General features: G+C 44.0%; 1 protein-coding gene across 1 annotated transcript; it reads right to left on the bottom strand.

Moving 5' to 3' along the window:
* Positions 1–1,357: 1,357 nt before the first annotated feature.
* NDUFS7 (NADH:ubiquinone oxidoreductase core subunit S7) lies at positions 1,358–27,823 on the bottom strand. Its single transcript, XM_073596583.1, has 8 exons — positions 27,717–27,823; positions 27,517–27,553; positions 27,363–27,431; positions 22,180–22,297; positions 20,543–20,722; positions 17,373–17,419; positions 11,816–11,904; positions 1,358–1,639 (listed from the first exon to the last, which is right to left on the bottom strand). The coding sequence occupies exons 1-8, from the start codon at positions 27,730–27,732 to the stop codon at positions 1,542–1,544; spliced, it is 654 nt and encodes a 217-aa protein (XP_073452684.1). The 5' UTR covers positions 27,733–27,823; the 3' UTR covers positions 1,358–1,541.

Genomic DNA, 27,823 nt, shown 5'->3' with positions numbered 1-27,823 from the left:
CATTCGTGCCAGTTTTTTTTTCAAATGTAAAAAGGACCAACGCACAGTGTCAAAAGCTTTTAAACACATCTAAAGAGAGAACTAACCCGCTACATTTCGCGAGTGATGCATTATGGTATTCTCCCCTGTCTAATGACAGCAGGAACATAGGCTGTGTGTACACACCAGGCATGTACACAGTGGTAAACAAATATGTATAAATACATCCGCCCATCCTAGGAAGGGCACCATCCAGCTGTTGAGTTACAGCAGACAGACGTAAAGTAATCACATTCTTACATCATATTTTTTTTTTACCCAATTCACTAAGGCCCCTTTCACATGATCGGCCCACTCAGATCCGCCTGTCCGTTTTTCAGGCAGATCCGAGCGTGCCACCCATTGACTTCTAATGGGCAGATGGATGTCAGTGGAGAGGTGTCTGCTGACAATTGCCTGCCATCCGATCTGACAAGATCTGCTCAAAACTGACAGATCATTTTAAAGCCATTCAGGATCTAGCAGTCAATACAAAAAAAATAAAAAAAGGGAAGTGAAAACTGCAATAACTAGAATGTTCTGCCACAGTTACAGCTGTTAAATACTAGAGGGAACAAGTTGTTTTAAACCGTAGAACAAAAAAGTGTTCATATTGATAGGATTTTAAAGGGGTTGTAAACCCTTGTGTTTTTTCACCTTAATGCATCCTATGCATTAAGGTGAAAAAACACCTGGCAGTGACTAGCCCCCCATTTTTCATCCGGTGGGGACATGCTCTTATTCTGCCCGGGGTTATCTCGGCTGTTGATTGGATAGATTGATAGCAGCACAGCCATTGGCTCCTATTGCTGTCATTCAAATGACGCAGGCCCCGTCATTTGTCGGCTATGGACCCCGAATGATGGACTCGGGAGCACGCCCGCAAGGTAACCCCCTGGGAGAGCGCTTCTCCTAGGGGGTTATATGATGTGGGGAAGAGCCGCGAGAGCCACTGAGGGACCCCAGAATTCGGTGTTCGGGGCCACTCTGTGCAAAACGAGCTGCACAGTAGAGGAAAGTATGAAATCACTTTAACTCCTGAGGCAACATTCCACCCACACACCACAGGTACTACCACTGGCATGCATCCCAAGCTTACACTGCTCTTTAACAGATGGTAAAGTAGAGCAGATGAGAAAACAAAACCCCAACGCTTGGGGCATAAAGCACTTGCAAAATGGTTATACTAGCGACACAGAGAAACAGGTGTTTCAAGTTTTTTTTTTTTTTTCACCTGTGGTGCTTTCTGTTCTTAATATGGCATGTGAATCGGTGCAGGTGTACAAATATACTACAAGGAATGTGAGCCATGAAAGAAATGGAAAAACACTACAGTGTATAACAGCTTTAATGCTTTATTAAATGTATGATATATACACAAGCCAGTGATTTAGGTTCCATCATAATGTAGCTATTTCAGAGCAAACGTTGCTTTGTGGCAGAAGTAGGAGCACAATTACCACTGCATCAAGGATTTAGAAACCCATCTGAACCACCACTTTTAAATAAGCTTAAAAAAACATTTATTTTCGATACCAGAGTCGAATTTTCTTTTCTCTTTTAATCTTCTTTTGGAGTTGCAGGATACCATACAGGAGAGCCTCAGCGGTGGGTGGGCAGCCTAGAGAGAAAACACATGAAGGTGGTAAGCACAGTCACAAGCATTAGGCCAGCCATACACGATTCGAATCTCGGATTCGAACCGTTAATGGGCAGGCTAAATGTACCATGTTGATCGATAAACTTGGGTACAACCAGCCTGCTGAATGCTCTTGTGATGATCACTAGTGGCTGCTATAGCCGCTAGCGATAAACATGCTTGTCTCCCGCCCCCCACCACCAGGAGCAGACTATTGCTTGGCACTAGGGATTCCTGTCAGCACTGTGTGTTGATGGGGGAATTGGCCAAATTTCTTTCCTGCAACCTGTGGTTGCAGGAAAGAAATTTGCGCCGTTTATGGCCTGCCTTATACAGGATCTTATACTAATAATGTTTACCAAAGAAAGTGGGAAGCTAGGGGTTATGTGCTATTATTTTTGTGAACACAATGGTGTATCTTTCACAGAAGAAAAAAAAAAAAAAATTCTACCCTACAGATGTTCAATGAAAAGGTAAAAGTACAGTGAGGGAAAAAAGTATTTGATCCCCTCTGATTTTGTACGTTTGCCAAATGACCAAGAAATAATCAGTCTATAATTTTAAATGGTAGGTTTATTTTAACAGTGAGAGAGCAAAAAAATCCTAAAAAACGTATTTCAAAAACGTTATAAACTGATTTGCATTTTATTGAGTGAACTAAGTACCGTATTTGACCCCTTCACAAAACATGACTTGGTGGCAATCACAGAGGTCAGACGTTTCTTGTAGTTGGCCACCAGGTTTGCCCACATCTCAGGAGGGGTTTTGTCCCACTCCTCTTTGTATATCCTCTCCAAGTCTTGTCCCTGATATCCTTGGACAGCTCTTTGGTCTTGGCCATGATGGACAGATTGGAATTTGATTGCTTTTGTGGACAGGCGTCTTTTATACAGGTAACAAGCTGAGATTATGAACACTCCCTTCAAGAGACTGCTTCTAATTTTAGCTTGTTTCCTGCATAGAAGACATCTGGGAGCCAGAAATCCTGCTGATTGATAGGGGATCAAATACTTATTTCACTCATTAACCACTTAAGGAATAGCCTCGTTTTGACATTTTGGTGTTTACATGTTTAAAAAAAAATTTTTTGCTAGAAAATCACTTGGAACCCCCAACCATTATATATTGTTTTTTTTTTTTCTAACACCCTAGAGAATAAAATGGCGGTCATTGCAATACTTTTTTTCGCAACGCATTTGTGCAGCGGTTTTACAAGCGCACTTTTTTTGGAAAAAAATTCACTTTTTTGAATAAAAAAAAAAAAATAATGACAACAGTAAAAGTTAGTCCAATTTTTTTTATATTGTGAAAGATAATGTTACGCCGAGTAAATTGATACCCAACATGTCACGCTTCGAAATTGCGCCCGCTCGTGGAACTTTTACTCTCAAAAATCTCCATAGGCGATGTTTAAATTCTGCAGGTTGCATGTTTTGCGTTAGAGAGGAGGTCTAGGGCTAAAATTATTGCTCTCGCTCTACCGATCGCAGCGATAACTCACATGTGTGGTTTGACCACCGTTTTCATATGTGGGCGCTACTCACGTATGCGTTCGCTTCTGCGCACGAGCTCATCGGGACGGGGCACTTTAACCACTTGACGACCGCCTCACGCCGATTTACGTCGGCAAGGTGGCACGGACAGGCAAAATCACGTACATATACGTGATTTGCCTTCCGCGGGTGGGGGGTCTGATCGGACCCCCCCCCGGTGCCCGAGGCAGTCGTCTTTTGTCCAGCGGCGATCAGAGGCGAGGGGGAGGCCATCCGTTCGTGGCCCCCCCCTCGCGATCGCCGCCGGCCAATCACATCATTCCTTTGCTGCTGTATGCTAAACAGCAGCAAAGGAAATGATGTCATCTCTCCTCGGCTCGGTAATTTCCGTTCCGGCCCGAGGAGAGAAGACAGGTATGTGAGTGCACAACACACACACACACAGAGTAGAACATGCCAGGCACACATTACACCCCGATCCCCCCCCCGATCGGCCCCCGATTCCCCCCCAATCACCCCCCCCCCCTGTCACAAACTGACACCAGCAGTTTTTTTTTTTTTTTTTTTCTGATTACTGCATTGGTGTCAGTTTGTGACAGTTACAGTGTTGGGACAGTTAGTATTACCCCCCTTTAGGTCTAGGATACCCCCCTAACCCCCCCTAATAAAGTTTTAACCCCTTGATCACCCCGTCACCAGTGTCGCTAAGCGATCATTTTTCTGATCGCTGTATTAGTGTCGCTGGTGACGCTAGTTAGGGACCTAAATATTTAGGTTCGCCGTCAGCGTTTTATAGCGACAGGGACCCCCATATACTACCTAATAAATGTTTTAACCCCTTGATTGCCCCCTAGTTAACCCTTTCACCACTAATCACCGTATAACTGTTACGGGTGACGCTGGTTAGTTTGTTTATTTTTTATAGTGTCAGGGCACCCGCCGTTTATTACCTAATAAAGGTTTAGCCCCCTGATCGCCCGGAGGTGATGTGCGTCGCCCCAGGCAGCGTCAGATTAGCGCCAGTACTGCTAACACCCACGCACGCAGCATACGCCTCCCTTAGTGGTATAGTATCTGATCGGATCAATATCTGATCCGATCAGATCTATACTAGCGTCCCCAGCAGTTTAGGGTTCCCAAAAACAGTGTTAGCGGGATCAGCCCAGATACCTGCTAGCACCTGCGTTTTGCCCCTCCGCCCGGCCCAGCCCAAGTGCAGTATCGATCGATCACTGTCACTTACAAAACACTAAACGCATAACTGCAGCGTTCGCAGAGTCAGGCCTGATCCCTGCGATCGCTAACAGTTTTTTTGGTAGCATTTTGGTGAACTGGCAAGCACCAGCCCCAGGCAGCGTCAGGTTAGCGCCAGTAGCGCTAACACCCACGCACGCACCGTACACCTCCCTTAGTGGTATAGTATCTGAACGGATCAATATCTGATCCGATCAGATCTATACTGGCGTCCCCAGCAGTTTAGGGTTCCCAAAAACGCAGTGTTAGTGGGATCAGCCCAGATACCTGCTAGCACCTGCATTTTGCCCCTCCGCCCGGCCCAGCCCACCCAAGTGCAGTATCGATCGATCACTGTCACTTACAAAACACTTAACGCATAACTGCAGCATTCGCAGAGTCAGGCCTGATCTCTGCGATCGCTAACAGTTTTTTTGGTAGCTTTTTATTGAACTGGCAAGCACCAGCAGCCTAGTACACCCCGGTTGTAGTCAAACCAGCACTGCAGTAACACTTGGTGACGTGGCGAGTCCCATAAGTGCAGTTCAAGCTGGTGAGGTGGCAAGCACAAGTAGTGTCCCGCTGCCACCAAGAAGACAAACACAGGCCCGTCGTGCCCATAGTGCCCTTCCTGCTGCATTCTCCAATCCTAATTGGGAACCCACCGCTTCTGCAGCGCCCGTACTTCCCCCATTCACATCCCCAACCAAATGCAGTCGGCTGCATGAGAGGCATTTTCTTTATGTCCTCCCGAGTACCCCTACCCAGCGAACCCCCCAAAAAAGATGTCATGTCTGCAGCAAGCGCGGATATAGGCGTGACACCCGCTATTATTGTCCCTCCTGTCCTGACAATCCTGGTCTTTGCATTGGTGAATGTTTTGAACGCTACCATTCACTAGTTGAGTATTAGCGTAGGGTACAGCATTGCACAGACTAGACACACTTTCACAGGGTCTCCCAAGATGCCATCGCATTTTGAGAGACCCGAACCTGGAACCGGTTACCGTTATAAAAGTTAGTTACAAAAAAAGTGTAAAAAAAAAAAAAATATATATAAAATAAAAAAAAAATAGTTGTCGTTTTATTGTTCTCTCTCTCTCTATTCTCTCTCTCTTGTTCTGCTCTTTTTTACTGTATTCTATTCTGCAATGTTTTATTGTTATTATGTTTTATCATGTTTGCTTTTCAGGTATGCAATTTTTTATACTTTACCGTTTACTGTGCTTTATTGTTAACCATTTTTTTGTCTTCAGGTACGCCATTCACAACTTTGAATGGTTATACCAGAATGATGCCTGCAGGTTTAGGTATCATCTTGGTATCATTCTTTTCAGCCAGCGGTCGGCTTTCATGTAAAAGCAATCCTAGTGGCTAATTAGCCTCTAGACTGCTTTTACAAGCCGTGGGAGGGAAAGCCCCCCCCCCCCCCCCCCCCACCGTCTTCCGTGTTTTTTTCTGGCTCTCCTGTCTCAACAGGGAACCTGAGAATGCAGCCGGTGATTCAGCCAGCTGACCATAGAGCTGATCAGAGACCAGAGTGGCTCCAAACATCTCTATGGCCTAAGAAACCGGAAGCTACGAGCATTTTATGACTTAGATTTCGCCGGATGTAAATAGCGCCATTGGGAAATTGGGGAAGCATTTTATCACACTGATCTTGGTGTCATCAGATGCTTTGAGGGCAGAGGAGAGATCTAGGGTCCAATAGACCCCAATTTTTTCAAAAAAAAGAGTACCTGTCACTACCTATTGCTATCATAGGGGATATTTACATTCCCCGAGATAACAATAAAAATGATTAAAAAAAAAAAAAAAAAAATGTGAAAAAGGAACAGTTTAAAATTAAGATAAAAAAGCAAAAAAAATAATAAAGAAAAAAAAAAAAAAAAAAAAAAAAAAAAGCACCCGTCGCCCCCTGCTCTCGCGCTAAGGCGAACGCAAGCGGCGGTCTGTCGTCAAACGTAAACAGCAATTGCACCATGCATGTGAGGTATCGCCGCGAAGGTCAGATCGAGGGCAGTAATTTTTGCAGTAGACCTCCTCTGTAAATCTAAAGTGGTAACCTGTAAAGGCTTTTAAAAATGTATTTATTTTGTTGCCACTGCACGTTTGTGCGCAATTTTAAAGCATGTCATGTTTGGTATCCATGTACTCGGCCTAAGATCATCTTTTTTATTTCATCAAACATTTGGGCAATATAGTGTGTTTTAGTGCATTAAAATTTAAAAAAGTGTGTTTTTTCCCCAAAAAATGCGTTTGAAAAATCGCTGCGCAAATACTGTGTGAAAAAAAAAAAAATGAAACACCCACCATTTTAATCTGTAGGGCATTTGCTTTAAAAAAATATATAATGTTTGGGGGTTCAAAGTAATTTTTTTGCAAAAAAAAATAACTTTTTCATGTAAACAATGAGTGTCAGAAAGGGCTTTGTATTCAAGTGGTTAGAAGAGTTGGTGATGTGTGACATAAGCTTCTAAATGTTGTGCATAAAATGCCAGGACAGTTCAAAACCCCCCCAAATGACCCCATTTTGGAAAGTAGACACCCCAAGCTATTTGCTGAGAGGCATGTCGAGTCCATGGAATATTTTATATTGCGACACAAGTTGCGGGAAAGAGAGACAAATTTTTTTTTTTTGCACAAAGTTGTCACTAAATGATATATTGCTCAAACATGCCATGGGAATATGTGAAATTACACCCCAAAATACATTCTGCTGCTTCTCCTGAGTACGGGGATACCACATGTGTGAGACTTTTTGGGAGCCTAGCCGCGTACGGGACCCCGAAAACCAAGCACTGCCTTCAGGCTTTCTAAGGGTGTAAATTTTTGATTTCACTCTTCACTGCCTATCACAGTTTCGGAGGCCATGGAAAGCCCAGGTGGCACAAACCCCCCCCCCCCCCAAATGACCCCATTTTGGAAAGTAGACACCCCAAGCTATTTGCTGAGAGGTATAGTGAGTATTTTGCAGACCTCACTTTTTGTCACAAAGTTTTGAAAATTGTCTTTCTTCATTTTCAAAAACAAATGAGAGCTGCAAAATACTCACCATGCCTCTCAGCAAATAGCTTGGGGTGTCTACTTTCCAAAATGGGGTCATTTGGGGGGGTTTTGTGCCACCTGGGCATTCCATGGCCTCCGAAACTGTGATAGGCAGTGAAGAGTGAAATAAAAAATTTACACCCTTAGAAATCCTGAAGGCGGTGCTTGGTTTTCGGGGCCCCGTACGCGGCTAAGCTCCCAAAAAGTCCCACACATGTGGTATCCCCGTACTCAGGAGAAGCAGCTGAATGTATTTTGGGGTGCAATTCCACATATGCCCATGGCCTGTGTGAGCAATATATCATTTAGTGACAACTTTTTGTAAATTTTTTTTTTTTTTTTGTCATTATTCAATCACTTGGGACAAAAAAAATAAATATTCAATGGGTTCAACATGCCTCTCAGCAATTTCCTTGGGGTGTCTACTTTCCAAAATGGGGTCATTTGGGGGGGTTTTGTACTGCCCTGCCATTTTAGCACCTCAAGAAATGACATAGGCAGTCATAAACTAAAAGCTGTGTAAATTACAGAAAATATACCCTAGTTTGTAGACGCTATAACTTTTGCGCAAACCAATAAATATATGCTTATTGACATTTTTTTTACCAAAGACATGTGGCCGAATACATTTTGGCCTAAATGTATGACTAAAATTTAGTTTATTGGATTTTTTTTATAACAAAAAGTAGAAAATATCATTTTTTTTCAAAATTTTCGGTCTTTTTCCGTATATAGCGCAAAAAATAAAAACTGCAGAGGTGATCAAATACCATCAAAAGAAAGCTCTATTTGTGGGAAGAAAAGGATGCAAATTTCGTTTGGGTACAGCATTGCATGACTGCGCAATTAGCAGTTAAAGCGACGCAGTGCCGAATTGGAAAAAGACCTCTGGTCCTTAGGCAGCATAATGGTCCGGGGCTCAAGTGGTTAAAGAAAATTTTTTTTTTTTCTTATTTTTACTTGATTTTAATTTTTTCACTGTTTTTGTTATAAAAAAAAAAATTAAAAAAAAATAATATTGGGTAATTTTTATTCCTATTACAAGGAATGTAAACATCCCTTGTAATAGAAAAAAAAGCATGACAGGACCTCTTAAATATGAGATCTGGGGTCAAAAAGACCTCAGATCTCATATTTGGACTAAAATGCGCAAAAAAAAAAAAAAAGTCATTTGAAAAAATGACAACAGAAAAATGTGCCTTTAAGACGTATGGGCGGAAGTGACATTTTGACGTCGCTTCCGCCCTCCTATGGTATGGAGACAGGTGGGGGCCATCTTAGCCTCACTCATCTCCATACCACAGACGTGAAAGAACCCGATCGCCTCCACTGCTACCAACGGCTCCAGTAAGCGGCGGAGGGTAAGGGAGAGCATCGGGAGGGGGGTGGCACCTCTCCCGGCGCAGATAATGGTGATCTCGCGGTGAATCCACCGCAGAGACCACCATTATCGTAAACAGAACCACCAGCTCTAAAGATGGATACCTTGGTTGTGGCAGCAGCTGCTGCCGTTACCGAGATATCCATCTTCAAACTGCCGACGTATATGTACAGGAGCTGGTAGGTAAGTGGTTAAAATGCACATCAATTTATACAACTTTTTTGAAATGCGTTTTTCTGGATATTTTTGTTATTCTGTATCACTGTTAAAATAAACCTACCATTAAAATTATAGACCAATCATTTGTCAGTGGGCAAATGTAGAAAATCAGCAGGGGATCAAATACTTTTTACCCTTCACTGTATATATGTCTAAACTAAATTGGGGGGGGGGGGGGGGGGGGCGCCCACAAACATTCAGTACATCATATACCCATGTTTTGTCTTTTTTTTTTTTTTTTTTTTAAAACACTGGAAGTACAGAAAAATACCTGCTGATCCTGCCAGAAATCTGGTAAGGTCCTAATCTTTTTCAGCTGACAACTTTCCTTGCTGCACTAAAATCCTAAGGCTCCTTTCACATTGGCCATACGATCAGGTGCACATATGTTTTTCAGGCAGACCTGATCGGACCCTTCATGTGCAACTTGTGTCCATTTACACGTGGCTACCTCCTATCTGGCAAAAGCAAACGGAAGGGGGATCCATTCCCAGCTGTCTGGCCGGATCGGAGGACAGTCGAGTGTAAACAGCTGCCCATAGAGCAGAGCGGGCTGTGTCTGTTCTGCACCAGACCTGTCATGCAGCCACTCAGCTCAGCAGAGGATCAGTGGACAGATCCCCCTTCTGAGCAAAACCGGATCTGGCCCGTGTGAAAGGGGCCTAAGCATCATTGATTGAAAGCCATGGAGTTTTTTCTTTAAGAGCCCCACCTACTTATCTTATGGAGATGAGGAGACAGGACACTGTTCTGTAGACCAGAAGGGGAAAATGGACAGGACTGGCAATCTGGATTTCTGGCAGACCTACAGATATTTTTCTGCACTTGCAGCATTTTTAAAGAGAGAAAAAAAAAAAGGGCGAGAAGGAGAATTGCAACTTCCCAACAGTCATCATGCTATGATCTATAAATCATGATGTTGTCTTAAATTATATCTGTGTGAAGTAAAAGTAATTTTCAATATTGAATGTGGAGCTCTAAATGAGGCTTATTAGATCTATTAATACATTCCAAAAGATTTTCACACCGATATAACCATCTCTACATTCGCTTTTTTCTAAATAAGCAATAAAAAAAAAGTGACAGATCACTGAGCGTGAAAATATCTAGCCTCATTTTTTTTCTGTTAAATACAGGCATGCTAAGAAATGTGTACACTGCACTTTTAGAAACTTTTACACCTCGACTCTTCTCCCCAGAAAGCTGGCTTTGTTTAAGCATCCAACTTGTGGACCAATATGCTTGCCTATAGATAAGAACCATGCACACTCAAGTGACTGTGCAGTATCCAGACTTTGATTACTTATTTCTTACACATATCAGCCCCATGCTATCTATGCTACATGCCAAAATTTTTTAGTTTTACTGAAGTTCCAGCAAATTATCACTGGGGAGAGGAGGCCTAAATCTGGCCATATTCATAGCTAGTTTTGTCCAGTTCTTGATGAACCATCCAAAATTCCCCCTGTGGGTGGCCCTGTTGGCCATGTCTTGCTCAACATCTCTAGAATCAAGCTGGGTGGAATATTGTCAACTGAACAGTGCCTGTGCCTAATCAGATGGAGACACTGTTCAGGTATTTTGACAGCTGGTGGGGCTGGCTTTCAAAATACAATAGCCACAGCGGGAGATTTGTCCATCCACACTGTGTAGCTTGCAGGCTGAACAGAAAAAGTCTACAGGTGTATGGCTAGCTTTAGGAAAAGCTCCCCCTACTTTTAATAATTATATCATCCTTCCAAGATTTTCCTCTCATGCCTGGGGCACGGTCACTTGACTGAGGCTAAACAATTGCTTTTTAAAAGTAACCCATAAAAAATAATGGATCCTGTTTCCTTGTAGCAGAATAAAAAGCACAGTGTGTATGCTGTCTAATCTGCCCCTCTCTAAGCTGTAAAAAACCTGGCTGACCCTGCCACTTCCTGTGACCTGACCACGATAATCATGGCTGCTGAGCCCTGACTAACGTGGTCAGTTTACGTCCCTCTGTCATCCGCAGCTCTCTTGTCACCCTCACCCATCCCTGCCAGTCAGATCTGTGTCTCCAACCACCCCCCGCCACTATAAAAGGTTACAAATTATCATTGGTAGCCCCTCTATTATATCCAAGCATACCATACTATATAAGCGTTTTATTAAAACTAAGCTTCTTCAGGCCGGTCACGTGACTCCCGGCCTGTCTCCTACTCTGACCCAGGGCTACAGCGGGAGGGGCTGTGCGGCCATGTGACCTCCCCACCTGACATCAGAGGGAGATCCCGGCCCCTCCCCCTGTAGTCCTGGATCGGAGTAGGAGACGGACTGGGAGTCACGTGATCGGTCTGAAGATTGCTGTAAAAGGTATTTACATGCTACGTTTTATTAAAACAGTTATACAGTGTGGTATGCCTAGATATAATACAAGGGCTGGCAGTGAATTCCATTGTTGAGGTAACAACCACTTTAAGGATAAAAAGGTACCTTACTAATACTAATTGGAAATCTTCAAGGGCTGTGCTTAGTGGTGCACCAAAATGAAAATCCCTGTGCCAAAACAGAATTCAGGATGAACTTGGCTGAAAACCGAAATGGACAGTTAAAAAAAAAACAAAAAAAAAAAAAAACACAAACAACAACTTTAATGTGGCTGGCGTTTCGCCATTAAAGGAGATGGGACGCAGCTTGCCATTATGGTCGGCACCGAGACGCAGCTTGCCATTATTTTCACCCCCTTCTATCGGCAAAATACCGATAACCCGATTTTTAGCCAATAGGGGGAAGTGGGGGTCTGATAGGATGTAGTCACCTGGAACATAGATATCGACAGGAACAATTCTGTCACAGCCTCTGACCACTGAATATGAATAATGATAGTAGCCTCCTCCATTGGCACAGCTGTGGGAGAGACAAAGTGATTTGATTATATCTTTTATCGAGTTTGCATACCTCCCTGAATTTCAAATCACCAAATATTCACCATATAATAACCAAAGTTTCTATTACACTTAAAACATTCCCATTACAAAACAAGCAAACTTCTATAACAAAAAAAAAAAAAAAAATTAACTTCTTGGTCTCTCCTATATCCAAAAACATCTTAGAAGTGGAAATCAGGGCTGAATAGTTGATACAAGGATATCTAAAAAAGCAGACAGTCTGCAATAATGGTTGTGTGAATGAGAGCCAACTCAGCATCCATCCAGTTGAACATGTTCATGTCTGCAGAAGCAACAACTAGAGGATGTTTTCCCCGATATGACCACGCATGCAAAGATGGTGTTCTACTGTTAATTCAAAATATCCCACATTATCGTACACACAGTGGTTTAGCAAAACAGGGCAATAAGAAGAATAAAACTGTCTCTGTGTGTGTGTCTCTGGTATGTGTCAGCTCATCCACATCTTCCACCGTTAACTGCAATTGGGATCTGCCTGCTGTCTCTGTGTGTGTGTCTCTGGTATGTGTCAGCTCATCCACATCTTCCACCGTTAACTGCAATTGGGATCTGCCTGCTGTCTCCGTGTGTGTGTCTCTGGTATGTGTCAGCTCATCCACATCTTCCACCGTTAACTGCAATTGGGATCTGCCTGCTGTCTCTGTGTGTGTGTCTCTGGTATGTGTCAGCTCATCCACATCTTCCACCGTTAACTGCAATTGGGATCTGCCTGCTGTCTCTGTGTGTGTGTCTCTGGTATGTGTCAGCTCATCCACATCTTCCACCGTTAACTGCAATTGGGATCTGCCTGCTGTCTCTGTGTGTGTGTCTCTGGTATGTGTCAGCTCATCCACATCCTCCACCGTTAACTGCAATTGGGATCTGCCTGCTGTCTCTGTGTGTGTGTCTCTGGTATGTGGCCTTCTCTATCTGCTGCCCTGTGCGAACAACCATGACATTATTTGTTTTTCTGAACTGTCTTACCAAAGTTTTATGTGTTGATCTTGTCTTGGCCTCTTGCTATTCTGACTTTTGAAGCAAAAAGTTCACTTTGATTGCTAGGCACTCTTATAGTCACTCATGATTAATTAACGAACTTCAACCCCACCCTTATAACAGTATATATTTGAGCATCCTTAAGGGGTCAGCACATTGCTGGGGGGTGCACATTGCAGGGGCTTCTATCTCTAAGTGATTCTTTCTACAAGTGATATGCACTTCAATCTCTGCACTTCAGCGATTGCACGAAGCAAACAAATACAGCAATCTGCACTGGAAAGCTGCTAACAGACTGCAGGTGACCCTGTCTCTCTATTAAGCTCTCTTTCCACTCTGTAACATGCACTCTCTACCACTACTTCTGACACTCCTGTCCTCTCTCCTCAAACTCTCTTACCTTCAGCCCCCCTCTCCACCCGCCTGCTTATACATATCACCCTGCCTTCTGTCTTCCCCCTACTACTGCTCTTACCAACTCTCGCTCATTCTACATCCATACACTGATAAAACCTCCAGTACTCTGAGACATGCCCCTTCACATAAATCACAGTCCCACATTACCTCCCTCACCCTCCTGCTTCTCCTAATCTCTGGTGACATATCCCCAAACCCTGGGCCACCATCATCTGTCCTTGCCCAATGCTCCCATCCCCCCACACCCTCTGGCAGGAGCCGCAACCCACAGAACTTGGTCTCTATTCCTCTTTCCAATACCAGCCCCCCCTTTTCCTGTGCCCTGTGGAATGCACGTTCTGTCTGCAACAAACTCACCGCCCTCCACGACCTCTTCATCGCAAATTCCTTTAACCTACTTGCCATTACTGAAACCTGGCTTCATGAATCGGATACTATTTCTCCTGCTTCCCTCTCCCATGGGGGCCTTCTCTGGACTCACTCCCCCAGACCAAGTGGACGGAAGGGAGGTGGAGTGGGAATCCTTCTAGCTCCATGCAGCACCTATCAGGTTCTTCACCCACCTCCCTCTCTGATACTCTCCTCTTTTGAGGCACACTGCATTCGTCTTTTCTCTCCCATTTCTCTAAGAATTGCTGTCATCTACCGGCCCCCTGGACCGGTATCAGCCTTTCTTGACGACTTCTCTGCCTGGCTACCCTACTTTCTCTCTTCTGAAATCCCCACAATTATTCTTGGGGACTTCAACATCCCTGTCAACACTAACACTACTATTACTTCTAAACTTCTCAGTCTAACCTCATCGCTTGACCTGAAGCAATGGATACAGGCTCCTACCCACTCCAATGGCAACACCCTTGACCTTGCCTTCTCCTATCTGTGCACTCCGTGCAACCTTTCCAACAATCCACTCCCACTCTCTGATCACCACCTTATTAGTTTTGCTCTCTCCTTGTCTTCCACCTCTTCTCCCTCCAACCGCCTAACAGTTACACGCAGAAACCTTCGCCACCTCAACCCTTCTCTTCTCTACTCTGCTACTGATCACCTCTATGACAAAATCTCCCCCCTGTCCTGCCCCAACCTAGCTACCTTCGTTTACAACAGCTCACTATCTTCCTCCCTAGACAAGCTCGCCCCCCTCACTACACGCAGAATTAGGCCCCGACTGCTACAACCCTGGCAAACAGATGACACCAGAAGTCTCAGAAAACGTAGCCGCGCTCTTGAGCGCCTGTGGCATAAGACTAAGACCCAGGAAGACTTCACACAATATAAATCTGCCCTCCTAAAATACTACTCCTGCCTTCACACTGCCAAACAGACCTACTTTATCACACTCATCAACACCTACTCATCCAGTCCACGTCAACTCTTCTCTACCTTCAACACTCTACTCTGTCCTCCACTGCCTCCACCCACCAACTCACTCACTGCCCAGGAGATTGCCAATCACTTCAAAACTAAGATTGATACAATTCATGAGGAGATCGCCAATGCGCAAAAACCTCCCCCATGCAACACCCCATGTCCACAGATACAATCATTACTTCCCTCATTCAACCCTGCTACTACTACTGAGGTTGCTAAACTTTTATCTAGCACTCATCTAACCACTTGCCCCCTGGATCCTGTTCCCTCGCAAATGCTACGCTCACCCTCTGACTCGATTCTACGCTCTCTAACTCACATTTTCAACCTCTCCCTCTCTTGTGGCATCTTCCCAAATGCTCTAAAACATGCGCTAGTCACCCCCATACTAAAAAAGCCCTCACTGGATCCCACCAATCTCAACAACTTACGTCCCATCTCCTTACTCTCCTTCTCCTCCAAACTTCTTGAAAGACTGGTCTACAACCGACTAAGCGACCATCTGACCATGAATAAACTTCTTGATCCCCTTCAGTCCGGTTTTCGCCCTCAACACTCCACGGAAACTGCTCTCCTTAAACTCTCAAATGACCTACTAATGGCTAAAGCCAATGGACACTATTCTGTACTACTTCTCCTGGATCTCTCTGCTGCCTTTGACACAGTGGACCACCCCCTCCTCCTCAAAAAACTCCACTCCTTTGGTCTCCGTGACTGTACTCTTCGCTGGTTCTCATCCTACCTATCCCACCGCTCCTTCAGTGTCACTTACAACTCTACTTCCTCCTCTCCTCTTCCTTTTTCCGTCGGGGTCCCCCAAGGTTCTGTTCTCGGACCTCTCCTTTTCTCAATCTACACCACCTCCTTGGGTCAGTTGATTGCCTCCCACGGCTTTAAATATCATCTCTACGCTGATGACACACAAATCTATCTCTCCACCCCCCAGCTCTCTCCATCTGTCTCCTCACGCATTACCAACTTATTAGCAGACATATCAGCCTGGATGTCACATCACTTTCTCAAACTCAACCTATCCAAAACCGAGCTCATGATATTTCCTCCCTCAGGTGCCACTTCCCCTGATCTCCCTGTCAAGATCAACGGCTCAACTATCAACCCATCTCCCCACGCCAAGGTCCTAGGTGTAATCCTGGACTCTGAACTAACCTTTCGACCCCACATTCTATCACTATCCAAAGCTTGCCGCCTCTGTCTTCGCAACATCTCCAAGATACGCCCCTTCCTAACCAATGACACCACAAAGCTTCTAATCCACTCCCTGGTCATCTCCCGCCTTGACTACTGCAACTCCCTCCTCATTGGTTTACCTCTAAATAGGCTATCCCCACTTCAGTCCATCATGAACGCTGCGGCCAGGCTCATCCACCACACAAACCGCTCAGCGTCTGCTACACCCCTCTGCCAATCCCTCCATTGGCTGCCACTCAGTCACCGAATTAAATTCAAGATACTAACTATAACTTACAAAGCCATCCACAACCTGGCCCCTAGCTACATCTCTAACCTAGTCACAAAATACCAACCAAATCGTTCTCTTCGCTCCTCCCAAGACCTCCTGCTCTCAAACTCCCTTGTCACCTCATCCCATGCTCGCCTTCAGGACTTCTCCAGAGCCTCCCCCATCCTCTGGAATGCTCTTCCCCAATCCGTCCGATTTTCTCCTACCTTATCCACTTTCAGACGATCCCTGAAAACTCATCTCTTCAGAGAAGCCTATCTGGCCCCCACCTAACAACTGTACATTTATCTTCTCAATCAGCACATCACCCACAGTTATTACCTCTTGTATCTCTTGACCTTCCCTCTTAGATTGTAAGCTCCAAGGAGCAGGGCCCTCTGATTCCTACTGTATCAAATTGTATTGTATTTGTACTGTCTACCCTCAAGTTGTAAAGCGCTACGTAAACTGTTGGCGCTATATAAATATTGTATAATAATAATAATAATAAAACAGAGCACCCAGTCAACATGAATTTTAATCAAAGCAGTAGTGTTCAACTTAAATATTTGTATCCAGAGACGCATTTATATCAACCCATTTACAATTTTAGATTCATAAATATTAGGCGACAGCCATAAATATAGTAATAAAACTAGTAAAGACATGCATACCACAGGGACAGCCCTCCTTCTAGGAAGCTCCTTCCTCAGGGGCCCTTCCGCTCGCCTGTGTACTACCACTGTATCCTCCCTCTCATACCAGCCTGTATAAAAGGAATGCAATTCCAGCCAACAATAGATCATTCTGCTGTGCTGCAGTTTGTGAGTGAATTCCCTTATACTGTAACAGCATTCAGAACTAATGGCACCCTAATGCATACGTTGCCGTAACCCATGGTATAACATGCTTTTCACAATGCTGCAATTAATAAACTTAAATGCTCTGTTACATAAACCCCAATATAAGCTTGTAGAGCTGAGCTACTGTTAACAGAAATGACAGGACAAGAAAGCAGATTCTGCAGACAGTCAGAAACATGAGATAGTGGCAGAGTACAGGAGCTGAAAGCATTCTGCATCATCTGCCAAGACCATGGTAAAATGAGGAGTAGGGGGTCCCAGAACATTAGAGTACAGTAAAATACAGAGGGCAGAGAGAAAAAAGTAGTGAAGGAAATATACCTGCCCATGGATACTACATAACGTGGCTCAGGCATCTGATCATAAACCTGTGGACAGTAGAAGACATACAGATTACAATCTGAAAACCAACTTTGTCAACAATGTATACAAAGATAACAGATTTACACTTAAGAGAATGAGGAACTTGTATTAGAACTAATTATCTTTGATACTGTTGACCACCTGCTCCTTCTTAAACTCCATTCCCTTGGCCTCCAAGATTCTGCTCTATCCTGGTTCTCTGCCTTCCCATCATAGCGCTCCTTCAGCGTTACCTACAACTCTGTCTCCTCCTCTCCATTGCCTCTTTCTGTGGGGGTCCCCCAAGGCTCTGTTCTTGGACCCCTTCTTTCTACACCTCCTACCTTGGTCACTTGATTACTGCCCACAGCTTCCAACACCACTTATACACCGATGACACCCAAATCTGTCTACTCCTCACCTCACTCCTTCAGTCTCCTCTTGCATTACTAACTTACATATCAGCATGGATGTCACACCACTTCCTTAAACTAAATCTCTCCAAAACTGAGCTATTAATATTCCCCCCGCACGTGCCCCCCTCCCTGACTTCTCCATCAAAATCAACAATGCAACCATCAGTCCCTCCCCTCACGCCAGGGTACTAGGTGTAATCCCAGACTGTCATTTCAGCCTCAAATCCAATCGTTGTCAAAAGTTTGTAGAATTCACCTCCGTAACATCTATAAAATTCGCCCCTTTTTAACAAATTAAACCACCAAGCTTCCTCATTCACTCCCCTGTTATCTCTCGCCTTGACTATTTCAACTCCCTTCTCATTGGCCTGCCTCTCCATAGGCTATCCCCTCTTCAGTCTATCATGAATGCTGCTGCCAGACTTATCCACCTTACCAACCGCTCAGTGTCTGCCAACCCTCTCCTCCAATCCCTACACTGGCTCCCAATCACCCAGCGAATCAAATTCAAAATACTAACCACAACATACAAAGCCATTCACAACTCTGCCCCGAGCTACATCACCAATCTTGTCTCCAAATATCACCCAAATGGTCCTCTCCGCTCTTCTCAAGCCCTCCTCCCGTGCTCATCTCCACGATTTCTCCAGAGCCTTTCCCATCCTTTGGAACTCGCTACCTCAACCTGTCCGGCTATCTCCTACTCTGGCTACCTGCAGGCGATCCCTGAAAACTCATCTCTTCAGGGAAGCCCATCATGTCTCCAACTAATCTTTTACCACTTCCATCAGCTCATTCCCCACAGTTACAACCTTTTGTACCACCTGCCCCAACCTTTTTAGATTGTAAGCTCTTCTGAGCAGGGCCCTCTTAATCCTCTTGTATTATAACTGTATTGTCTCCCTTTTATATTGTAAAGCACTGCGTAAACTGTTGGTATTATATAAATCCTGTAATCCTGTATAATAATAATAATCCATAATGTCTCCATTGCCATGATTTTATTTATGAATTAAATTTAGAGCAAACAGGAGCACTGCAAGAGTAAATATATGACTTAGAATACATATTCATTCACACTCCGAACAACTTCAGTCAAGCTCAAACTTAGGTATTTTCAATCAGAGGTTACCCTTTATATTGCTGCCAAATACAATTCGATACAAAAATCAATTCTTACAACATATCATAGTTTAGTGTTGTGCATATCATAAATCATAAGAGTAATAGTTCTAAGCTACCTGTTCCCGAAGACAGCAAGGATGACTTAGTTTTAGCCGATGACCATATTCAAGAAACTACCAGAACAGCATAGCAGGATTAGTCACACCCCCCACCCCACCAATCAGGAAACAAAACAAGAACTTTATAACGTGGACCTATCAAAATAAGATTCCCTGCTCCAATAAATAGTGGTAACACTATTACCTTCCACTTGCCTTGCAAGGAGAAACTGCCCTGAGAACCCAAGTCAGCCAACCATATAACAAAGGGTCTCATTTTTTGATACTTGATCTCAACTTAAAGGGAAATCAGAAAAATCAGATTTGAGGCAGAGTTCACATGGGCAAATTCTTATAGTTGGTCATGGCTGCTGTGGGATTCCAGAGCATTTTGTTTTTTTGTTACCTTTTTAGAATTTAAAGGGGAAGGATATGCATGGTGGCAGGTAGGTTCTTTTTTGATACAAAAACTTGTTCCTAAAGTGGTTATAAGACCAAAGTCATCCTACAAACTTTCTGGAACAACAGTCATCGAGTAAGACTATCTCCCTCCTCCATCATCTCCATCTATAATAGTGTCATTGACTACATTTTATCAAGTATGTATATAAACAAATTGGTTAAAAAAAAAAACAAAAAAAAAAAAAAACCTGGCATAAACAATCAGCAATTCCTTCTTTACAGGGCTAGATAGGTTAGTCTTAGATTATTGATGCCAGTAGATTCAGAGATTTTAGTATTGGGGTTAACTTTAATGATAATATCTCCAATCCTTAATTATCCAATGCTCAATGTCCAGATTCAATCAGTAAAGTGCTCTCCCAGTGTTCCACATCATGCATGCACTCACAAGAGCTCCATGACCCATTTATCTCTAAGGCCCCTTTCACACTGACAGACCAATTGGGTCTGCCTGTCAGTTTTTTAGGTGAACCCGATTGGACCATCCATTGCACTCTAAAGAAAGGCGGATGTCAGCCGAAATGTATCCGACACCTGCCAGCATTCGGTCTGATCTGCTAAAAACAGACGGATGGGGATCGGTTCCCCATCCGGCAGATCAGATGACAGTTTGTAGCGACTCCAATACCTTTAAATTCTCCAGATCTCAATACAAGCAAGCATCTGTGGGATGTGCAGGAAATCCGAACCATGGAGGCCCCAACTCGCAACTTAAAAGGGCTACTGATAGCTTGGTGCCAGTTACCGCAGCATACCTTCAGGAGGTCTAGTGGCTTCCATACCTTGACTGGTCAGGTCTGTTTTGAACGTCCATCTACAGAAAACCCATATACTGTCCCACATACCCTAGACATGACAGTATACATCCCAGATACATAAAAGAATCGGTCATCTATAGCCAAGCCATTTAGCCCTTATCCAGTAGCATCTAAAAACTCAATATTCACAGCATACACCAACATTTTCTTCAACTATTAACCAGTGTAATTTGCTTTTCAGAAACATACATAGTTGAAAACACTGCTTGGTCTACAGAGAGTATTATCACCTTTCTTAGCGCAGGAGCCATTTTATTTGTAAGTGTTCCAGCTACAATCATAACATCCGCTTGCCTCGGACTAGCACGAAAAACCACTCCAAACCTGTCCATGTCATAACGTGGAGCAGCCATGTGCATCATTTCTACAGCACAGCATGCCAACCCAAAGGTCATGGGCCACAGAGAACTCTATGGGGAGAAAAAAAAAAACAAAAGGAAGCATTTACATTAGATGTTCATCCACATCACTTCACACCATTATATCGGCTACACAGTTCATAAAGCAGTGTAACAGGTGTATATTTGTAAAATGACAAATTCTCTCTGCCTACCCCAATTCTCCCCAAACACAGATCAGTACCTCGGTTTCTCCCACTTTCAGGACATTGAGAACGCAGAAAGTAGAGAGAAATGAAAGGGCCTGTCTAGTCCAGAGGGAGACCTCTAAGGTTGACCAAATGCAGCTTTTACTTAATGCAGGGAGCCAGTCTTAAAATCTGTTTCCTATTTTAAATAACTTTAAAATTCAACTCCAACTAAAACTTCTTAGTTATCTGTGGTTTTCAAGTCAACAAAGAAAGTCTTCATTACTTGCCAGTTGTCTTGTGTACCGATATTTTATTTGCATTTTCCTCCCCAACAGGGAAAAATACATTTTTTCTTGGTGGTGATGGGTTAGAACTGTTTTAATGTTGTCCGTGACACCTTTCCCAATGCAAGGAGACTCCCCAAAATCCCTGTCAAAGTGGCAGTGGTCAACGGGACAGCAAGTGAAGCAATATCTCTGGGTTACAGACAGCAATGATATTTCAACCAGGAATTTGCCCCTCAGCATTAGCCAAAATGTAAAATAAAACAGTTACAGTTCATTTATTATAAATAGTGTGTCTCCAATGAACATTTCTAAAGAACAATCTTATGTTTATATACACTCTCCCTGCCTGTTGATCACACAGTAAATGTCACTGCAAACACCCAACATGGAAAACCTATGGTTTTACCACGTAGAGTAGACAGATAGAAAAACTGTATATACACCCAACTCCTGTAACAGTCTGTAAATCAGCATTTACAGCGGAAAAAGGAAAGTACAGAATAGTAAGCCATTCAGGCTTTGCTGCATTGCACAGTCTTGTAAATGGATAACGCTGACTAGAGGGATAAACTTATTGGTGAACTGCTGCTCTTTATCACAACCTCTCTCAAACTTATTACTTTGGCAGCAGTGGAGAAATATCAGTTGTCAGTAACTATGACTATGGTGTCTGGGTTTAAAAAAAAAAAAAAAAAGCCCTAACATAATTACAATTTTTTTGCTAGGTAAGAAAGCTCAGGTAGTGTATTTTAAAAGTGTGTTTTTCTGTCTGCCTACACTTATATAGTCAAAGCACAGGTTTGCTTTAAAGTATAAGACAAAGAAAGCAACAGGCTTGCTCTAATGTCCCCCCCCCCCCCCCCAGCTGCACATACTCCCCCTTTTCTTCAATTTCCTGCTGCTCCTTTGAGCCTCAGAGAGCTGTCACATAACGTTTTCAACCATCCCCCCTCACTATTTCAAAATGTTAAACAGAAAGCGTATCCTCAAAAATAAACGAGATAGAGAATTACAAAAAAAAACCACACCACACACACACACACAATACTACCCTTCGAGCCCAGTTCACCAGATCATCGAGTTTGGTTACGATAAATTCCCCTTTGCCACTTGGTACTGACGATTTTGTTGCAGGGACAGCGCTACTTTTCTGTCTCACTAGTGAAGCGCTGTAACAGACAAAAACATAATATATATCAGCCGATAAATGTATTATGAAATAAAAAAATAAATCTTTAAAAATTGTCAAGCTAAAAATGAACCCAAGGCAAATATTTAAAATACACAGCTGAATTGCATTTATTGGAGCCATTTTACCTGCAATAGGATGTGCAGTTCTGTACACCCAGTCTTAAAATGACTGCCCTGCCAGACAACAGAGACAGGTTGGTGACCCAAATTTTTCTCCATCACAGTGAGCAACACAGCTTGGTTACCTCCCATCCCAGTGTGTGTAACTGGACAATGAAGAGCAGCAGCACACTGACAAACCCTCTCCACTGCCCTTTACTTCCTTTGTCAAAACGTGAATGCAGCATGCTTGATTGATTCATAGCGATACCCCTTCCTCTCCCTCTCTGACTTCTACTATACAAGGAACTGCAAGAAGCTGACACCAAGACATATGCAGGTACTTACATTGGTTGCATATAAAAATACTCATCATGACCTTTTACTGAATGTGTATGTATGTATGTATGTATGTAACTGCAATAATCTTTTTTTTTTTTTTTTTTTATATCAGCCTGAAGTTCAGCTTTAAACTATGACACTTTCATATACGAATGCTAGATTTACATTGATCCAGTTAACAGAGTTCATTTGGAGCAGCAGTTTTCCCAATCGATACTTCATGACAGATATGCTTGAGGGTTCACACAGAGGTCCATGTCAAACTATCCTGACACATAGGAAATGGTTGGCTGATAAAAGTTAAACAAAAATAAAACTGATGCCCAAAGCAATCAGACTTCATGCATTACTCCCTCTTTTGGATACACTAGACCCGGGGTCGGCAACCTGTCGATCTCAAGCTACCTGAAACTGGGGGAGGTTACTACAGAAGGGGGGGGGGGTTGGTACAGAGGACATTGCTATGGGGTGCAGAGGACACTACTATAGGCGGGAAGAGGGGAAGAGGGCACTACAGTGGAGGGGGATGGCACTGCTATCGGGGGGGGGGGAAGGACACTACTGTTGGGGGGGGGGGGGTCAGAAGACACTGTGCGTGGGGAGGGATGGCATAGTATATCACTGGGGGAGGGGGGTGATGTGAAAGGAGGCAGAGGATACCGCTGTGGAGGAGGGGATGGCAGAGGATACTACTGTGGTGGAGTGAGTGATTTGAAGTGGGGCAGAAGACACTACTGTGACACTCTATAGCTCGGTTCACGCATGTCTCTCGCTGGCGGTTTACACTGCCCTATGCGAACCATGACACCCCCGATCGGGTCGAATATCGCGGTGCAAACTGTCAATTCAGACAGGAATCGGATCACATGGGTGTGAACACTTTTGCAATCAGATTCTGGTGCGGACCAAAAAAAGGGTCCTGCACAGGTTTGGTTTGAATGCAGCCATACAATTTGTATGGCGGAATTTGCATCGCACAGACATCACATGTGATTTGCACAGCAGTGCAGTTCGAATCACATGCGATGTCTGACATCGCAGCAGTGGGAACCGGCCCTTAGTGTTTTTATTGAATGCCTTTTTTTTTTTTTTTTTTTAAAAGGACACCGCCAACGCCCCTCCCACCGGTAGATCTCAGCCACTGAAAAGTTGCCTACCCCTGCACTAGAACTACACATCACATTACAAGATATTGCTTTCTGCTTTTTTTTTTTTTTTTTTTTTAATCATTATAAAAACGAAGTATTTGTCTATTCAATGGGGATCAGAATTCTTGAATTAAATATTCCCCTTACAAATGCTACCTCAAAACTTATTAGGACACTTTCTGATAGAGTACAGGCCACTCTGATAAGCAGGGGATCCCTGAGCAGATCCCCTGCTGAATTGGTGCCAAACGAAACAGATGGCCCTCTTTTTTTTTTTTTTTACATCTGTGCCTGTTTAGCTTGTGTTTGGCTGAGAGCACAAGCAACTGCGACAGTTATTCACAGCATGCTTTGAATGTAACCATTTTGGAAAACAGTTTATGGATAAATTCAGGCATGTTTGGGGTGGGGAATGTCTCGGCTGCTTATGACTGGCGTTGTGCAGCGACAGCTTCCTGATGGGATAGCTCAGGTGGGTTTGGAGAAGGAAACGAACATGCCTGAGCTCATCCCTGCAACAGGTAACGTGGAAACTAAAGTCTGCAATGCTTACCTCTCCAATGGTCCGAGGTTCTTCCGGGTACTGGGCTGTGACTTCATCAGCCAGCATAGGATGATGTCACACCTGCGCACGTGCAGGAGTTTAGTCATCCAGGCATACAAGACCTGTGCTCACGGGCAGCTCTGTGCACATTGTCAAGAAGACAGTGAGCAGGTACACTACCTGTCAAAAGTTTTAGAACATCCCAATTTTTATTGAAATTTAAGCAGTTCACAGTTTATTTCGAGAATTTCCATTTTAAACTGATGGGTTTAGTTCTGCTTTAAACGCTTCCAGACCATCCGCCGCAGTTTTACTGCAGCAGGCTGGCTCCCCTGTGCGAAATCACGTTACTGTACACGATCTTGCGGGGTCCGGATAGCAGGAGCGCGCTGTACAGCGGGGGTGCCGATGCTCGTGGCCGACGATCGCGATGACCGCCGGCCACGAGCGATCGTAACCAGGAGACACAGAACAGGGACGAGTGTGTGTGTGTAAACACACACACGTTCCTGTTCTGACAGGAGTGACAGATTGTGTGCTCCTATTAGCTAGGAACCACGATCTGTAACTTCCTGTAGTTAGTCCCTCCCCCTTCAGTTGGAATCACCTCCCAGGAAACACATTTAACCCCTTCACTGCCCCCTAGTGTTAACCCCTTCACTGCCAATGACATTTTTGCCTTTTTACATTTTTAATCGCACTGATCGCTGTATTATTGCCAATGGTTCCAAAAATGTGTCATATTTGTCCTATGTGTCCGCCATAATGTCACAGTCATGATAAAAATCGCAGATCGCCACCATTACTAGTTAAAAAAAAAAAACCCACAATAATAAAAATGCTATAAATCTATCCCCTATTTTGTAGACGCTTTTGCGCAAACCAATCAATAAATTTTATTGCGATTTTTTTTTACCAAAAATATGTAGAAGAATACGTATCGGCCTAAACTGAGGAAAAAAAATGTTTTTTTTCTATATTTTTGGGGGATATTTATAATAGCAAAAAGTAAAAAAATACAGAGGCGATCAAATACCACCAAAAGAAAGCTCTATTTGTGGGGAAAAAAAAAAAAGGACGTCAATTTCGTTTGGGTACAATGTCGCATGACCACGCAATTGTCAGTTAAAGCAACGCAGTGCCGAATCACAAAAAAAACACTCTGGTCAGGAAGGGGGTAAATTCTTCTGGGGCTGAAGAGGTTAAAGTAACATTTGCTTTATTTGGACTTGTTCACACAGAGCGATTACATCTGTGCCCCATACAGGGCTGTGTTTTACGTCACAGGGATGTACAGGTGTTGCATGCATCCCCGTGCAGGCAGTCCTATTTATGTTTATAGGGATCCATGGCTACAGCTGCTGTGTCCCAATTAGGGATGAGCCGGGGTGCGGTTACGTGACCCCGCCCTCCATTAGATAAGAAGTGTCAGAAGAAGCGAAGCGTCACACTGAGGCGGATCGTGCGGGCGGAGCGGAGAAGAAGCCTGGAGGAAGATGCGGGATGAGAAGAGCGGACGAAGAAAAAGATGAAGGAAGAAGAACAACACCAAAAGAACAGATGATGAAAGAAGAAGCCGAAAGAAGAAGAAATTAATAAAGGACTTGTCAAAAACCGTCTCGTGTTTTTTAACCTGACACTTTTTTTGTGAAATGGTAGGGGTACATTTGTACCCCATTACCAATTCACACGGGGGGGCGGGATCTAGGGGTCCCCTTGTTAAAGGGGGCTTCCAGATTCCCGATAAGCCCCCCACCCGCAGACCCCAACAACCACCGGGCAAGGGTTGTGGGGATGAGGCCCTTCTTCCCATCAACATGGGGACAAGGTGCTTTGGGGGGCAACCCAAAGCACCCTCCCAATGTTGAGGGCATGTGACCTGGTACGGTCCAGGAGGGGGGGCGCTCTCTCGCCCCCCCACCCCCTTTTCCTGCGGCCTGCCAGGTTGCGTGCTCGGATAAGGGTCTGGTATGGATTTTTGGCGGGACCCCACGCCATTTTTTTTTTTTTTTATTTTGGCGCGGGGTTCCCCTTAATATCCATACCAGACCGGAAGGGCCTGGTATGGAATTTAGGGGGAACCCCACGCCATTTTTTTTTTTTACATTTTGGTTCGGGGTTCCCCTGAGGGGAATTCCCATGCCGTTTTTATCAATGAACTTTTATGTGTATTGTCGGACCGACAATTCATTATTAGCCGCGAGTAGTTTTAAATGACTTTTTTTTTCCTTTGAAATGTCATTTTGCTGTCAGACTGTTCTAAACACGGGAAACATGCGCCCATTTACAGGCATACTATAGACACCCCCCCAGGTATGAAATTTAAAAGGGATATTACACTTTTATTGTTTCACTTTAAGCATTATTAAAATCACTGCTCCTGAAAAAACAGCCGTTTTTAAAACTTCTTTTGCATTGATACATGTCCCCTGGGGCAGGACCCAGATACCATGAATATAAGCCTTTAAAATTAGCACTTTTGATTTCTCCCATAGACTTTTAAAGGGTGTTCCACGAATTTGCCACGAACACCCCAAATTGTTCGCTGTTCGGCGAACGGGCGAAAAGCCGATGTTCGAGTCGAACTCGAAGCTCATCCCTAGTTCCAATATGACATCCGTGTGGGTACATGCTCCAAATTGCACCAAGGGTGCGTTCAGGGCCCTGCACCCACACGAATGTCATTTTGGGACACAGCAGCTGTATGCATGCAGCCTCTATGTCCCAATAAACATGAATAGGACTGCCTGCAGGGGGATGCATGCAATACCTGTACACCCCTGTGACAGTAACACATGAATGCAGCTTTAAAAAGGTAACATACGTCTGTTGCTGTGTGCCCAAATAAATTTATATATTTATATATATATATATATATATAGCTAGCTATAATAGATATAGAGTAGTCACCTGATGCTATTTTCATTGTCTGCTGTTGGTTGCCAGACCCGAGTATGAAGAGCTGCCAGGCAGGCCGATCTGTATGATGTAGATAGAGAAGTATACTATTAGTGTGCACAGTTCCATAGATCACAAATGAGAAATATCCGAGCATAATACTCACCGAAAAGCTTGGAAGGAGAGCAGAGACAGTCGGGGAGCTGGAACACACAGAAACCATTGTCACCTATATACTCGTTTATAGCACCAGACAAGCGAGGAATAAGGAGACGCCGAACAGCAGTCATCCTCGTACTGCCCACCAATACACACCGCACTGACGTCCTTCATAACCCAAACACAACAATCCCATAACCTTCTTACCTGTCAGCGCCGCCATCTTAGGACAGGACGTCCCCTGAGCACTTCCGGAAACTGTGCGCCAACTAAATATTCCGCCGGAAAACAGCCGCCAAGCCTGGGTTCCGCAT

Source organism: Aquarana catesbeiana, linkage group LG01 (genome assembly GCF_042186555.1).
Source record: "Aquarana catesbeiana isolate 2022-GZ linkage group LG01, ASM4218655v1, whole genome shotgun sequence".
NCBI classification, from domain to species: domain Eukaryota; kingdom Metazoa; phylum Chordata; class Amphibia; order Anura; family Ranidae; genus Aquarana; species Aquarana catesbeiana.
Note: the sequence above shows the minus strand (reverse complement) of the source record. Positions and strands in the feature narration are given on the sequence as shown.